This window comes from Sapajus apella, unplaced genomic scaffold (assembly GCF_009761245.1).
Source record: "Sapajus apella isolate SASKATOON/1434 unplaced genomic scaffold, GSC_monkey_1.0 scaffold62, whole genome shotgun sequence".
Taxonomy (NCBI): Eukaryota; Metazoa; Chordata; class Mammalia; order Primates; family Cebidae; genus Sapajus; species Sapajus apella.
In genome coordinates this window covers 1,122,307-1,139,466 of record NW_022437002.1, presented here as the reverse complement: position 1 = coordinate 1,139,466, position 17,160 = coordinate 1,122,307, and the positions used below count along the sequence as shown (strand labels likewise).

Sequence of the window (17,160 nt, the reverse complement as noted above, 5' to 3'; positions counted from 1 at the left end):
CTCAGCCTCCTGAGTTGGGATTACAGGTGCACACTACCATGCTATTTGTTTGTATTTTTTGTAGAGACGGGCTTTCACCATGTTGGTCAGGTTGGTCTTGAACCCCTAACCTCATGATCCACCTGCCTCGGCCTCCCAAACTGCTGGGATAAACAGGTGTGAGCCACCGCACCCAACCTACATGCCACTTTATTAAAGAAAACTTTTAAAAAATTAAATATGTAATATTAATCATTTATATCTGTAATTCAAAAATCAATTTCAGCTGAGTTAGTTCCTACAGCTAAGATTGTTTAGATAAGTAATCAAAACACAAAGTTAAATGCTTCTTGACTACTCTTTTCCTGAAAATGAGTACAGATAAATATATTAGTGCCTACATGTATTATATACAAGCATAATAGAGAAGTAGAAATTACATAAATTTCCAATTCAGTGACTGTGTAACTGAGGATTTCCCAGAAGATACCCTCTTAAATTTTTAAAGCTTGTGGGTATAACTACATCTCACTTTGGAAAAACAATTTGTTTTATAATACTGCATCAATACCTGACTTGACACCAGTTTCCAGCAGGAATTGAGAAGTAAAATCCAACAATTTCAGTTCTAGAAATATATCTAATCTGATGTACTGATCTTCCTCCAATATACTTTAGAGATTCATAGAAGTTGTAGTACCCAGCCAAAAACAATTCAGAGCAATTTTTTTTTTTTTTTTGAGACAAGGTCTCAACTGTTGCCCAGGCTGGAGCACAATGGTGCAATCTAGGCTCACTGCAGCCTCTACCTCCTGGGTTTAAGCAATCCTCCCACCTCAGCCTCCAGAGTAGCTGGGACCACCAAAGGAACACACCACCATGCCTGACTAATTTTTTGTAATATCTATGGAGACAGGGTTTCATCATGTTCCCCAGGCTGGTGTTGAACTCCTGAGCTTGAGCGATTGACCACCTCAGCCTCCCTAATTGTTGGGATTACAGGTTTGAGCCACTATGCCTTGCACTGAACCTCCCCAGCAACTTTAGTAGTTGAAGATGAGAAAAGTCAGGAGACTTTCCTTAAGTATTCATTCCGTTAGGCTGCATTAGGTAAAACTAGGATTAAAGCTTCAGTTTCCAGGGTCCTATCCTAGTGGTTTTTGAATGAGCCACTGTGGTTCATTCAGTGTGCCTCAGAATAACCTGGAAAACTTGTTAAAATGTATTGAGCTGAGCTCCACCCCCAGAGATTCTAACTCAGCAAGCCTGGGAAGGGGCCTGAAATATGCATTTCTAACAAGTTCCTAAGTGAGGCTAAATGTTGCTGACTCAGAGACCACACTTTGAGAACCACTACTGTAGGCCAATGGTTTTCATATTCAAGCATGAATTAGAATCATTTGGATGCTTATTAAATCTGGAGATTCTAGAACCTTTTCTCCAAATTAATTCTATAAATATGAGAAGAGCTCAGGAATCTCCATATTTAATAAACACCCCCTTGGTGATTCTCATGTAGGTGGTGCTGGCTGTCAAACAGGTCTGCTGCCCACTGCTCTACATTTTTAAATGTTACTACCTTTTAGGAAAATCAATTTCCTTTTCTCTAGGGGGCTATCTTTTGATCTTAACAGTAGCTTGGATATGAAACTTTATTCGAGAATGGATATGCTAAGAGGAAAATTCAATTGATACAGTTGACTGATTTCACTGATACACTTAAAATGCTAACAAGAACTACTATTTCCCTCTTTTTTTTTGAGATGAGGTCTTGCTGTCACCGGGGCTGGAGTGCAGTGGCACAGTCATAACTCACTGTGTCCTCAACCTCCTGGACTCAAGTGATCCTCCCACCTCAGCCTCCTGAGTAGCTGAGACTACAGGCACAAGCTGCTGTGCCTATCTAGTATCTCTTCTGAATGTTTTAAAATACCCCAGTTGTTGGTAAGAAGTATTATATGACACAAATGTGATACATGCATAACAGATATGTATCATATAATGTCTTACACATGGATATTAATAAAGGACAAAGTTATCATTACCTTTGCTTTATGAAGATCAACCCCATACATAGACAACTTTTTGGCATTCTCAAGAAATTCCAAGTCAGCCTGTGCTGGAGTCATGGATCTTTGATAGAATAAAAACATAAAATTCTTTCAGTGTCATAGTGTCAGCATTTACAGTAACATTTATATATTCATTGTATTTAAAACACATGAACATATACATACCACTATGTATATAAGATATACTTCCTAGTCCTGAATGTAGGTTATTATGGAATAGGATTCATCACTACCTCTATTTAAATAATTAAAATATGCCTTAGAAAAAGATATCAAGGGGAAACAAAAAGCCACCAAAAATCTATCCCCTCCAATTTTTTTCAATACTACTAAACAGTTTTCTTTCTTTCTTTTTTTTTTTTTTTGAGACGCAGTTTCACTCTTGTTACCCAGGCTGGAGTGCAATGGCGCGATCTCGGCTCACCGCAACCTCCGCCTCCCGGGTTCAGGCAATTCTCCTGCCCCAGCCTCCTGAGTCGCTGGGATTACAGGCACGCACCACCATGCCCAGCTAATTTTTTGTAGTTTTAGTAGAGACGGGGTTTCACCATGTTGACCAGGATGGTCTCGATCTCTTGACCTCGTGATCCACCCGCCTCGGCCTCCCACAGTGCTGGGATTACAGGCTTGAGCCACCATGCCCGGCCCTACTAAACAGTTTTCTTAAAGCTATTTCATCTATCATTAGTTCTGCCCCTTTCGCTTTACTCTTTTTCTCCAACATATATAAACTCCTCCCACTAATTTTTCTTGCCAAGGAGATGATCAAATTAAATCCTCAGAGGGCATGGTGCAATTTACGATATCCTCTTATAGCCACCTTTTTCTCTCCATACCCCTGAATTGAGTTATGGAAATTAAACAAGAGGGCAGCTAATGTTATTTAACTGAGGACTCTTAATTGGGGCAGGCTTGATGAAAAGAAAATTTCTGGTAACAGATGGTGTCTTGTCCACTGATATAAACAAAATAAACTGGTTAATAGAAGCACATAGATAATGGTGTGTTGCTTTCTCTGTTATTAATATGTCTTCATTACCAGGCATATAATGAATTAGATTTGTTTGAAAACAGTCAGTCTCACTGTCTAAACACTCACTGTGACAGTCTTCTCTCCTCTATAAATTTTCCCTCTTTTGAAAAGTGTTCATGAGCTGTTACATAGAGCTTTCAAGACAAAAATATCACTCCTAATGCTGCACAAGTCAGACCAATCAAGTATAACTTCACAGTAACAATAATACAGCCACATCCCCAAGGAAAAAATATGTAAATGCCAGTTTCCCATAAGACTGCCTCAAGCTAGAGAAAGCTGGAGGGGTCTCTTCATTTAACACAGAAAAGTCTCTTCCGAATACATCTGTGTTTACCCTAATTAAAAAGACAAAGGATTCCTTGGAACAACCACCACCAAAATATATATATAACAGGAGAGAGGCTGCAGATTTGTTAATGACTCAGACTTCGTGAATAAACTTATTTTCACAAGCACTGAAGCATTCTATAAATTCTATTCATTAACGAACCCGAAATTGAAGAACAAAAGAATGGAAAATTAGCCCCTTATGCAAGTCTCTATATTCAAGTCATTAAAAGCATTTCAGGAAAGTTTTGTACTTTAAAATTGTTTTTCCATCTAAATTACATACATTATTTTCTTTTTCTTTTTTTTGAGATGGAGTCTAACTCTGTCACCCAGGTTAGAGTTCCAGCTTTCAGCTGACCGCAACCTCTACCACCTGGGTTCAAGTGATTCTCCTGCCTCAGCCTCCCAAGTAGCTGGGATTACAGGTGCGTGCCACCACGCCCACCAACATGGGGCTTCACCATGTTGGTGAGGCTGGTCTCGAACCCCTGACCTTGCGATCCACCTGCCTCAGCCTCTAAAAGTGCTGGGATTACAGGCGTGAGCCACCACGCCTGGCTAGTTACATTTTTTTCTAGTTAGTGTTACTCCTATTTTATGTTTCTGTTGTTGTTACTGTTATCAATGAGATGAATTTTAGGATTTTCTTTTTCTTTTTTCTTTTTTTCTTTTTGAGACAGGGTCTCACTCTGTCACCCAGGCTGCAGTGCAACGGTGCGAACACAGCTCACTGCAACCTCCACTTCCCAGGCTCAAGTGATTCTCCCACCTCAGACTCCTGACTAGCTGGGTCTACAGGTGAGTGTCACCCCAGCTAATTTTCTTATTTTTTGTACAGAGGAGGTCTCAGTATGTTGCCTAGGCTGATCTTGAACTCCTAAGCTCAAGCCATCCTCCAGCCTCAGCCTCCCAAAATAGTAGGATTACAAGCATGAGCCACCACTCCTGGCTGAATTTTAGGATTTTGAAGCTGGAAAGGAGTTTGAAGTTTAAAGAATATAACAATTTAATTTTGCTGTTGAAGAAACAGGTCCTCAGGGATCACATTATCACAGGCAGGTCAGGACCCTTAGTTGAGACAGCAGACTTAAGTCAGAACTCAAGTCACATTACTTAGGCCAGAATCCAGGCTCCATGAGTGGTCAGCCAGTGTCTCCCTCCATCTCCTCTACAAAACAAGAATCATAATAATGTGTATTTCCAGATACTAGGACAGGCAATGATTTTTTTTGTTTTTGCTGAATGAATGAATGTTACTATTAGGATTGAAATAATGGTTGTAAAACTGCTTTATAGACATGAATAGTTATTATTATTGCAACCTCAGTTTTCTGATAGTCCAATGGTTCATCTACATACAGATCATAAAATTAAGAGACACAATTTGGATCACTTGAATTTGAAGACAAATTTTAAAACATTAAATAAAACAATCATGATAAAAATCTTCCCTATACTCACTCCTCCTGCCCTACCCTAAGGGACATTAATAGGGTCAACCAATTTGAATATAGATTTAAATTTCACAGTATGTAGTTAGATGCTTCTATAAATAAGCATGCTTTACATGCTTCTATAAATAGCATGCTTCAAAAAATAAGGAGAGATCTTTAACTTTAAAATTTCCTTGTTAGTTGAAAATAATATTTATATTTGCAGTTTGATGTTTGCATTTAAAATTTTTAACCTAATTTTTAGCCAGGCTCAGTGGCACACACCTATAGTCCTACCTACTCCGGAGGCTGAAGCAGGAGTATTGCTTGAGTCTATGAGCCTAGGTGACATAAAGAGACCTTGTCTCTAAAAAAAGAAAGAAAAGGAATAATTCTAGCTGGGTGCAGTGACCTGCAGTCCCAGCTACTTGGGAGGCTGAGGCAGGTAGATTGCTTGAGTTTAAGGTTGCAAGTGAGTTATAATTATACCTGTAAATAGCACTGCACTTTAGGTTGCACAACATAATAAGATCCCTTTAAATTTTTTTAAAAAATATATAAAACTAATTTAAGCAAAAAATTATTATTATTTTTTGAGTCTCACTCTGTTGCGCAGGCTGGAGTGCAGTTGCATCATCTCAGCTAACCACAACCTCCACCTCCCGGGTTCAAATGGTTCTATGGTTCATCTGCCTCAGCCTTCTGAGTAGCTGGTAGCTGGGACCATAGGCGCGCACCACTACACCCAGCTAATTTTTGTATTTTTAGTAGAGAAGGAGGGGTTTCACCATATTGGCCAGGCTGGTCTCAAACTCCTGACCTCATGATCTGCCCACCTCAGCCTCCAAAAGTGCTGGGATTACAGGCATGAGCTACCATGCCTGGCCAAGAAAAAAAAATTTTTAAGAGACAGGGTCTTGCTCTGTTGCCCACGTTGGAGTGCACTGGCACCATCATGGCTCACTGCAGCCATGACCTCCTTAACTCAAGTGATCCTCTCGCCTCAGCCTCCTGAGTAGCTGGGACCACAGGCGTGTGCCACCGCACCCAGCTAATTTATTAATATTTTTATTTTGGTAGAGACAGGATCTCCCTTTGTTGCCCAGTCCTGAGTAGCTGGGACTACAGGCATGTGCCACCACACCCAGCTAATTTTTTGTTGTTGTTGTTGTTGTAGTTTTTGTAGAGATGGGGGTCTCATCATGTTGGCCAGGCTGGTCTTGAACTCTTGGGCTCAAGTGATCTGCCCAATTCAGCCTTCAAAAGTGCTGGTATTACAGGCATGAGCCATCTTGCTCAGCCTTAAAATTTCAATTTATTTATGTCAGTACAGACTGATGAATTTTCATTTTATTCAATGTAGTACATCAATTATTTTCCTTATTTATTTTAATGCTTAAATTGCCCCAGATTTGATCAGTGGGAACCTCTCCAAGCTAGATTCTGTGTCCTTCTGACCATTTCCCATCATTTTTCCAGTATTTCCTTCTGATACAATGTAGTAGAGTTTGTATCTGTGTATGTATCTACCTTTTTACATCTATATTTTTATTTCTACCTATCTATATATTGGAAACCACAAGTTCACATTGAAGCCTCCAGTTTTAACACAATATCCTAACAGGGTTCATTTTAGTTTCCCCCTTTCCATAATTTAGGTCTCCCTTTACTGACAGTGAGAAACCTGGCTCTTATTACCCTGAACACATTGACTAATTTGATCAGTCCCTCTCGATATGATCATATAATCTCTCATTGCAGCCATGGACCCCTCCCATATGTAGATGCCCTTTTCACCCTACTTGAACCCTGAATTCCCCATTCTGGGCTTCTCAGTACACGTGGATGTCCTCCTTACCTCACCAGGGTTCTGACTGCTGATGTGGGACCATCTCTTCACCCTGCTTAGGTTTTGACACTCTGCATCAAGTACCACCCCATATGGATGCCTCCCACATCCTGCGTAGGCCTTTCCCCCACATGGATGCTCTTGCTCTGTTTGGCTTCCGAAACCCACCACAAGGTGCCCACACATCACTATCATCCTCATCCACTTGAAGCTGACTCTTCATGCCAGGCTGACTTCTCACTCTTCTTAGGCCTCAATATTCCAAGCCAGACTGCCCCTCTGCATGGATGACTACCTTGCTCTGCCCCACCTAATGTTCCCAGAAAGCTTTTTCTGATTATAAAAATCATACACATTCACTGTATGAAATTTGGAAAATATCTTTAAGAGCACAGAAAAGAAAATCTATAGTCTCACCACCCACAGACATCTTTGCATGTTAACACAACATGTATATTTAAAAAATATCACAAAATAAATTATTTTTTGCCTTAAAATTTTAATGATCACGGTTTTCCCTAAAATTTCTAAGACCTTTGAAACTCATAACAAACCAGCTGGGAAGAGATTAGATACCTCTAAACCATTAAAAGTAGTGTCTTGAATTTATTCAGTACCACCTAATAATTTACTACTTGTTAAGTACTGCAGCTTATGAAAGTACCTGACCAGAAGGCTCTGGCACTGGTTAACTCTTGCTCATTAAGAAGAGAAGTTACAATAAAGTTTCCCTACATTTTTTTCAAGCAAATGGGGTCAGAATAGAGCTATTCAGTGAGTTCCAGTATTATGTGACTGCCTTTTAGTAATGTTTGTTATATCTCTTAGTTAAGGATTATGATTTCAAATAATTAAGTGGGGGACAACAGACAAGTTTACATACCTTCCTAATACCCATAAATGGAGGGCAATTAATTTTAAAGCTTGATTTGCTAGTGTAAATTTAAAGTGTTAATTATAGCTTTAAAATCCCGGTCTGGGCAAAGGGCCACTACTAAGGATTCCATTTACACCAGTTGTCTTCTATTTCAGAAGCAGGATGGTATTTGCTTGTACTGCACTTGCCAATGCATAGTAAAATGCATATGCCTCAGCAGAAGTTTCTTTGGATTAGTTAAAATGCCATGTTGAGCTGGGCGAGGTGGCTCACGCCTGTAATCCCAGCACTTTGGGAGGCAGAGGCGGGTGGATCACCAGGTCAGGAGTTCAAGACCAGCCTGGCCAAGATGTTGAAACCCCGTCTCTACTAAAAATACAAAAAATTAGCTGGATGCAGTGGCATGCGCCTGTAATCGCAGCTACTCAGGAGACTGAGGCAAGAGAAACACTTGAACCTGGGAGGCGGAGGTTGCAGTAACCTGAGATCGCGCCGTTGCACTCTAGCCTGGGTGACAGAGTGAGACTCCGTCTCAAAAAAAAAGCCATGTTGTTGGACATAATTAAATTGTTCATTTGGGTTTGTTTGTGAAGGTAGCAAACCTTTCCAAACAGGAGCAAGTAAATTCCAAGATAACAGACTTCTAAATGTTCTCATCATGGTGATCCATTATTCCTCAATTTCTACCACATCCCTAACAGAACATCAACTGAACTATATCCATTTGTCCCTTGAGATTGTTTCACCTAATTGGGTTTAAATTCTGATAAAAATTAAAACTACTTATCCAAACCAAGACATATACATTCATCACTTGTAAAATGAGGATAAGAATTATTATTAATCCTAGCAGATATTTGAACTTTATATACTGTCATTGTACTAATCACTTCATATAAATTTTCTGATTTAACAATTAGAAAATTCACATTATTACCTTTATTTTTCAGATGAAAAAACTGAAGCTTAGAGAGCGTAAGTAACTTATTAACTCACACAGCTAATAAGGAATGGATTCTGAATTCAAAGAAAGGCTGACTCCAGAGCCCAAGCTTTTAACTATGGTGCCCTACTGCCTAACTCAGTGGTTCTCAAACTTTTTTGATCTCAGGACCTCTTTATTCTCTTAACAATTATTGTAAAAATTATTGAGGACCCTAAAGAGTTTTTCTTTTCTTTTCTTTTTCTTGAGATGGAGTTTCGCTCTTGTTCCCCAGGCTGGAGTACAATGGTGTAATCACAGTTTACCACAACCTATGCCTCTCAGGTTCAAGTGAATCTCCTGCCTCGGCCTCCCAAGTAGCTGGGATTCTAGGCATATGCCATCATGCCGTTAATTTTATATTTTTAGTAGAGATGAGGTTTCTCCGTGTTGGTCAGGCTGATCTCGAACTCCCAACCTCAGGTAATCTGCCCATCTCAGCCTCCCAAAGTGCTGGGATTACAGATATAAGCCACTGCCCCAGCCAAGAGCTTTTCTTTTTCTTTCTTTTTTTGTTTGAGATGGAGTCTCACTCTGTCACCCAGGCTGGAGTGCAGTGGTATACAACTTCCACCTCCTCGGTTCAAGCAGTTCTCCTGCTTCAGCCTCCCAAGTAGCTGGGACTACAGATACGTGCCACCACGCCTGGCTAATTTTTTACATTCTTAGTAGAGACAGTGTTTTACCATGTTAGCCAGGATGGTCTCCATCTCCTGACCTTGTTATCTACCTACCTCAGGCTCCCAAAAGTGCTAGGATTACAGGTGTGAGCCACCACGCCTGGCCCAAGAACTTTTCTTTATGTGGCTTATAGCTATCAGCATTCACAATATTAATTTTTTTTTAACTAAGCAAAATTTTAAATGTTTATTAAATTCTAAAAAGTAATAGTAATGCGGCCAAGCACAGTGACTCTCATCTGTAATCCCAGCGTTTTGAGAGGCTGAGGCGGGTGGATCACCTGAGATCAGGAGTTCAAGAACAGACTGGCCAACATGGTGAAATCCCTTTCTACTAAAAATACAAAAATTAGCTGGGCGTGGTGGCACATGCCTGTAATCCTAGCTACACAGGAGGCTGAGGGAGGAGAATTGCTTGAACCCAGGAGGCAGAGATTGCAGTGAGCTGAGATCGCACCATTGCACTCTAGCCTGGGCAACAAGAGTGAAACTCCATCTCAAAATAAAGTAAAATAAAATACAGTAATCCCATTTTTTTTTAAACATGAATAACATATTTTCTGAAAAATAACAATATTTTCCAAAAAGGTAATGAAAAGCAATATTGCTTTACGTATTTATAAAACTCTTCAATGTCTGGCATAGAAGACAGCTAAATTCTCCCAACTGCTTCTTCATTTAGTCTATTGCAATATATTAATTTGGCAGTATGTGAAGAAATCTGATCTCACACAGACATGTAGCTGGAAAAGGAATGTCTATGAATTAAAAATATTCTCTCTTTTTTTTTGAGTCAGAGTCTCCCTCTTGCCCAGGCTAGAGTGCAATGGCATGGTCTCAGCTCACTGCATTCTCCACCTCCCAGGTTCAAGTGACTCTCCTGCCTCAGCCTCCCAAGTAGCTGGGATTACAGGCGCCCGCCACCACACCTGGCTAATTTTTGTATTATTAGTAGAAACGGGGTTTTGCCACATTAGCCAGGCTGGTCTCAAACTCCTGATCTCGTGATCCACCCGCCTCGGCCTTCAAAAGTGCTGAAATTATAAGTATGAGCCACCGTGCCTGGCCTAAAATATTCTTTTCTGGTATTATACTAAACTTATCAATAAAGATAAGTTACAATGCGAAATGTCAAAACTTATCAATGAACTTTTTATACTGTTACATTCCATTGGTCTATCTTGCATTTTGAATGGATTGTTTACTTATGCATGATTTTGTAACACTGTGCATTTCTAATTTGAAAAATACTGGTTCACCAAATTATGAAAATCTTCCAAACCTTGACATGTTTCACTATACAATGTATGTATAAAAAATCACATTCATTAAAATCAGCACCGACCTTAGCAGAAAAGTCTTTAAAACCTGTCAAGATCAGGGGAGTATATAAAAGTTTTCCAAAATTATAATTTTTACTGGAAAGCTTGAATTTTGTCATTAGCAACAAATACTGTCAGTTGCTTTCCTAAAAGCTCATTTCATTTTTGAGAAAATGTATGTCAAATAACCAAGTCCAAATAATCATAGTTTGTCATTTTTTCAAGAAAACATGGTGTTACATAGGAAAGATGGCCAAGTTCAGTTCACAACTCAATTGCACAAGTGCTTTTCCTTGAGACAACTGCTGTATTTCAGTATGCAGCAGAAAGGCTTCATGTATGCTTCCCATCTAATCACATAGAATATGAAATAGAAATGTATTCAAGACTTAATAAAATTAATACTTTTTGCTGCTTTGTTAGGAAAATTCTAAGGTAAGCTGGCTTTCTTTTTAACCACCAAGTGCATGCTGGAGAACAATATAATGACTATTAGTAGTTTGCTGCAACTGCCTTGATTTGTGCTCCACCCATTTGAATACAGCGAAAAAGGCAACTAACATCTTAGCATTATTACAAAAACAATTTTGACCTCATGGACCCCTTGAAAGAATCTTGAAGATCTCCAAGGTCTACGGACCACCCTTTAGGAACTGTTGTCCTAACTCAAAGGGTGGTTATAAAGATTAAACACGATGTTTAACATCAAGTGCTTACCATAGTATCTAGCATATAATAATGGATGCACAATAACTGGCTACTTACTATAATGATTATGTAACAATTCTATAAAGGAGAATCAACCACTGAATGAGAGACTATAAGTCCTCTCAAACCTGAGACTCTATTATGATCAGATAAGTACAAACTTAAAAAGCAAACGTGCAGTTCTCTTTGGAAATAGTGTGACCCCAAGAGAGTTGGGTAACTCGTATAAGACTACATATGTAGGTTGTAGACTTTAAAAGACTCATTAGGCTGTGCACAGTGGCTCACGCCTGTAGATCTAGCACTTTGGGAGTCTTGAGGCCAGGAGATTGGCCTGAACAACATGGTGAGACTACCATTTCTATAAAAAAATTTAAAAATTAGCTGAGCTTGGTGGCACATACATATAGTCCTAGCTACTCAAAAGGCTGAGATGATCACTTGAGCCTAGGAGATTGAAGCTGTAGTGAGCTATAATCACATCACACTGCACTCCAGTCTGGGCGAGTGTGAGACTCCATCTCTCTTTAAAAAAAAACAATTGGCTGGGCACGGTGGCTCACGCCTGTAATCCCAACACTTTGGGAGGCCGAGGCGGGTGGATCACGAGGTCAAGAGATCGAGACCATCCTGGTCAACATGGTGAAACCCTGTCTCTACTAAAAATACAAAAAATTAGCTGGGCATGGTGGCGCGTGCCTGTAATCCCAGCTACTCAGGAAGCTGAGGCAGGAGAATTGCCTGAACCCAGGAGGCGGAGGTTGCGGTGAACCGAGATCGAGATCGCACCATTGCACTCCAGCCTGGATAACAAGGTAACAAGAGGGAAACTTCGTCTCAAAAAAAAAAAAAACAATCAGAGAAAGATTTAAAGTAACAGTCATAATCTGACACCATCATTTTCTGTGGTTCAGCTCTATAGCAGCAGTAAAATATCTTCTTCTACTATTTTACTGATTGCCCAAAGGTTATATTATTACTAATAAAATATTTTTAAATTATTAGAAAATAAAAATATTTCCCTACAATCCTGACATTCTAACTAATCAAATTATTTTGTTTCTTTCCAGTACTTGCTTTTCTATGTATATATGCATATATTTCTTATATATGTAAATTTTGAGAATCATAACCAGAATATAAAAGTACTAAAAATGCATTCAAAGACAATTGAAAGTGGTATATGTAATGATTTCAGATATTAGTACTGGAATGTATAAGTCCAAACTTAAAAATCAAACATGCAGTTCTCTTTCGAAATAATGTGACCCCAAGAGAGCTGGATAATTCTTATAAGACTACTGCTGCCGGGCGTGGTGGCTCACGCCTGTAATCCCGGCACTTTGGGAGGCCAAGGCGGGTGGATCACGAGGTCAAGAGATCGAGACCATCCTGGTCAACATGGTGAAACCCCGTCTCTACTAAAAATACAAAAAATTAGCTGGGCATGGCGGCGCGTGCCTGTAATCCCAGCTCCTCAGGAGGCTGAGGCAAGGGAATCGCCTGAACCCAGGAGGCCGAGGTTGCGGTGAGCCGAGGTCGCGCCATTGCACTCCAGCCTGGGTAACAAGAGTGAAACTCCATCTCAAAAAAAAAAAAAAAAAAAAAAAAAAGACTACTGCTATGTAGGTTGTAGACTTTAAAGTCCTTACTACAGTCCTCATGACTGAGGTACCTGAACCTACAGGGGCAATAAGGCACCTTAAGTTAAAGATCTCTCATTTGAAGCATCCCAATCCATGCAATCCCATTCCAACTACCCCAACATGAACAAGATGGCTCAATGGCTAGAAAGAATATTTTTTACTACCATGGCAAGCCTACCAGGACCACTCTTTAGATTTCTCTTTGAGCAGTGTTACCCTTTGGAGATTTGTAACCTAACTCGTGCTAACATAACTTAGGGTACTAACTCAAGGCCAAGGTCAGACTTTCACATTAATATACTAAGGCAGTTTATAGAACTTAGCTACAGCAAGTCACTCAAGTAACAATGAATGTATGGGTAGGAAGAAACACAAATTATTCTGGCACTTTAATATTAGCTAATATTTATTGAATTTTTACCATGTGAAAGACATTGTGACATTGTATTCAGTATTTTACACACATTACCTTTCAATGATGTGATCTTGGCTCACTGCAGCCTTGACATCCCAGGTTCAAGGGACCCTCCTGCCTTGGCCTCCCAAAGTGCTAGGATTTCAGGTATGAGTCATCACGCTTAGCCCACAATACCTTTTCTAAACCTAGCAGTCACCCTATTTTCTCTGAGGTAATAATCTCCATCAGAAATATAAGAAACATGAGGCTCGGAGAAGTTATAATTGAATGACTTAAGGTCACAAGGTCGGAACCAAGGTCAACATTTCAGCCCAGCTCAGACTGACACTAAACTCTTGCTTTTGATCACTTGATACCTCCCAACATTATCAATAATTTTCAGGTAAAAAAGCAGGATAGTCAGTGAATTTAACAAAGACTTTTAAAAATCCCTCCAAGAGTTTCATGGGCCCTCTGAAATCTATCCATGTATAAAGATCTCAAATTAAAAACCCCTGCTCTAAGGATCTTAAGGCACCTAATGCAGCATAGTGAGTTTTAAATCTGATAAAAAATAAAAGGTAAGGCGACAAAAATAATAATAGCTGCCATTTGCTGAGCACTGAACCAGCAGCTGCACTAAGTGCTTTACATATATTACCTCATTTAGTTTTCATCCTACAATGCAATGCCCATTACTCTGATGAGAAAGCTTAGATTAAGAGAGGTTAAGTGACCTGCCCAAAGTCAAACAGTGGAGGAAACTCTTTCTAGGGCACCATGCTCCCTCTTAGGCAAACACTGAACCAATGCCATGCTAAGTATTTAAACTCATTGCCAAAACAAACACTGAACAAACCCTGGAGACATATTCACCTGTATGACTTATGCAGTTCCATGACCTTCTCTTCAAGTTCCTTGGTCTGATTCGGGGCCAGTTTAAAATCACTAACATAATCCATGCCATGGAGTTCTGGGTCGTAGTCTCCCAGTTCAGACTGGATGGTGTAAGAACCTAACAATGCTAAGGTTGCAAAGGAACAGGGCAGACGTCCTGCAACTATGTCCTGCCGAAGCTGAAGACATAAATAATATCTACAGCCAAAAGAGAAAAGATGTTATGTCAGCAACAACAACAATAACAAAATATAGAGAGAGAAAAAGGAGAAAAGGGCAGAAAGAAAAAGGGAGAGAGAAAAATAAGGAGAAACAAGAAAAGAGAGCAATTAAGTAAAGATAATATTAATAATTGTTCAATCTAGGTAGTTCATTGCACTATTATTTCTCTCTTTCTGTGTGTTTGAAATTTTTCCATATTAAAACTTAAAAAAAATACTGTAACTATGTTGGACACATGTTTAGAAAGAGGAAAAGTTGGGAAAGTCTAAAGGAAGTAACGAAACTAATATTTTTTTAAGTATACTAAGTACCCCAGATATACAAATTATCTCACCTAATACACACACACACACACACACACACACACACACACACACACACACACACACTTGTGAGGGGAGGTATCATTGTCAGATTATAGATGAGAAAGCAGCTCAGCGGCTTAGCGTGCTCAGTGTCAGGTAGTAATAAAGACTGGCTCCAAAGCCAGGCCCTTTCTTTTCTATCACATTGCTTTGCCAAGTATGCAGATATTGCCCTTCATATACAAAGATGATATTACTGACACATTTTCACTAGGATATAAATATTCTGGTGTATTTTGTCTCCAAGATGAGTTAAGTCGCATGCAGCCTTCCACAAACTATTAGCCACCTTGTAAGACTAACTCCATCTGTGTGCTAAACTGTTGGGAATTGCAGTTTGCAGTTAAAACAGTTCAGTCCAACAAACATACTTTTTTTTTTTTTTTTTTTTTAGTTTGAGATGGAATTTTTCTCTTGTTGCCCAGGCTGGAGTGCAATGGTGTGACCTTGGCTCGCTGCAACCTCCACCTACTGGGTTCAAGTGATTCTCCCACCTCAGCCTCCCAAGTAGCTGGGATTACAGGCATGTGCCACCATGCCCAGCTAATTTTTTGTATTTTTAGTAGAGATGGGGTTTCACTATGTTAGCCAGGATGGTCTCGATCTCCTGACCTAGTGATCTGCCTGCCTCGGCCTCCCAAAGTGCTGGGATTACAGGCATAAGCCACTGTGTCTGACTGCGTACATGTATTTTTAAATGTCAGAGCAATGCCAAACAAGGCACAAAAATTTTAAACTCCTCTGAAATGTAAATAATTAGCAAAAGTTTTTAGATATGTTTTGTTTCATATATAAGCCTAGATAAAGAAAGATGATTACCAATTCCAAAAGACAAATATTACTGTGAAAAAGAAATAACTGAAAGAACTTTTTAAGGCAGAGATCTGGCATCTCAACTTCAAGAATGTACTGAGGATAACTAGACGATAAGTAATAAGAAAAAAATGGTATTGACTTTTTACAGAACTTAATATTCAGATTTCTTAAGAGGTTAGTCTATTCTCTTATTTGATACGGAAACTGAGGCCTAGAGACTATTAAGTCTGCCTGGAATCAGATAGTTGGCAGCAAAATCAGAAATGGAAAGCAGTTACTCAACAACCAACAGTTTAATTAACAAACATTTGCCAGACATCTACTATGGCTAAGACCCTATGCAAGATGTCATGGATATAAATATGCATAGTAGTGCTTTATAATATATTGATTTTCCATTTTATTTTTTTAGTTAATATTTTTATAGAATCCAATAAAAGCTATTTTCTTAAAAGACATCAGTAGGCTGTTTCTAAAGCGTAAAAGATTTCACAAATTAGGTGGGGTCCAAGGAAGATTCAGTTCAGGGGACTAAGTACTTCATCAAACATTTTAAAAGGGAGACAGGAAGAAATAATAATAACACTTAGACTTTCAGCTTTTTTGATACCTATAAGAAGAAACATGGTAGGAAAGGAGTATGAAAAGAGACCCAAAAAAACAGCAGAGCCACTTTATCACTATTTTTGTGTCTTGCCCTTTGGAGGGTGCTGGTAGAAGCCCTGTCTACAGCTTGGTATAATACCCATGATAAGCAAGGCCAGTTTCCCTACCACTTTCCTGATACTTGTGATACAGGTCACAGATACTTAAGGCTTTTAGGCTCACTTATTTGTACACCTGCCTTGAAGTGACCAGAAACTTTCAATCTTAGGCTACTTAATTCATTATTTTTCTTCAGTTCTGAATAGGGAATTAGCAGAGCTTATAGTGGTAAGAATTACTATCTCATCATACACATTACTCTATGTAAAAATTACATATTTAACTATCACTTATTTACCTCGTTATGTCTTCTGTTAACTGTGCTGGATCAGGTGGATAAAACTTCACATTAAATGTAAAATTCCAAGGGATACCTATAAAAATAAACACAAAAGAATTTTATGTTTATATCCAAGTTTCTAATTGTTGGAAGTACCTCAAAATATTCAAATGTTTCTTTTTTTTCATTTATATATCTTTAAATATTTTCATGCTTGGTGGATAAAATAATTTTTTAAAAAGAAGAAAGTTGCTTAGATATTACCTAATGATTCAAGCTAGAGGATCTCATTTTTTTGCCTGACTTAATATAACAGTTTTATTTATAAAGGATTAGAACTACAAAGACAAAATAACATAAGGAAAACCATCTTAAAAGTCAACTTGTTTGTAGCAATGGTTTTCAAAATGTGATCTATATGCAGACATGTCTCACTTAATGACAGAGATACTCTGAGAAATGCCATGTCATCATGCAAACATCATAGTGTGTTTACACAAATCAAGACGGTTTCGCTTACTACACACTTAGGCTACATGATATAGTCTATTGCTCCTCAGCTAC

At 38.9% G+C, this 17,160-nt stretch overlaps 1 protein-coding gene across 38 annotated transcripts in view; it reads right to left on the bottom strand.

The window, feature by feature from the left end:
* EPB41 (erythrocyte membrane protein band 4.1) overlaps positions 1-17,160 on the bottom strand; it is a 223,570-nt gene that overhangs the window by 87,040 nt on the left and 119,370 nt on the right. For 37 of the 38 annotated variants that reach the window (XM_032246650.1, XM_032246649.1, XM_032246625.1 and 34 more), the window contains exons 6-8: positions 16,615-16,690; positions 14,188-14,406; positions 2,025-2,112 (exon numbers count right to left, since the gene is read on the bottom strand). In XM_032246650.1, the coding sequence (XP_032102541.1) occupies positions 2,025-2,112; positions 14,188-14,406; positions 16,615-16,690 (383 nt within the window). The remainder of the gene's footprint in view (positions 1-2,024; positions 2,113-14,187; positions 14,407-16,614; positions 16,691-17,160) is intronic. The other variant, XM_032246623.1, reaches the window with a different exon arrangement.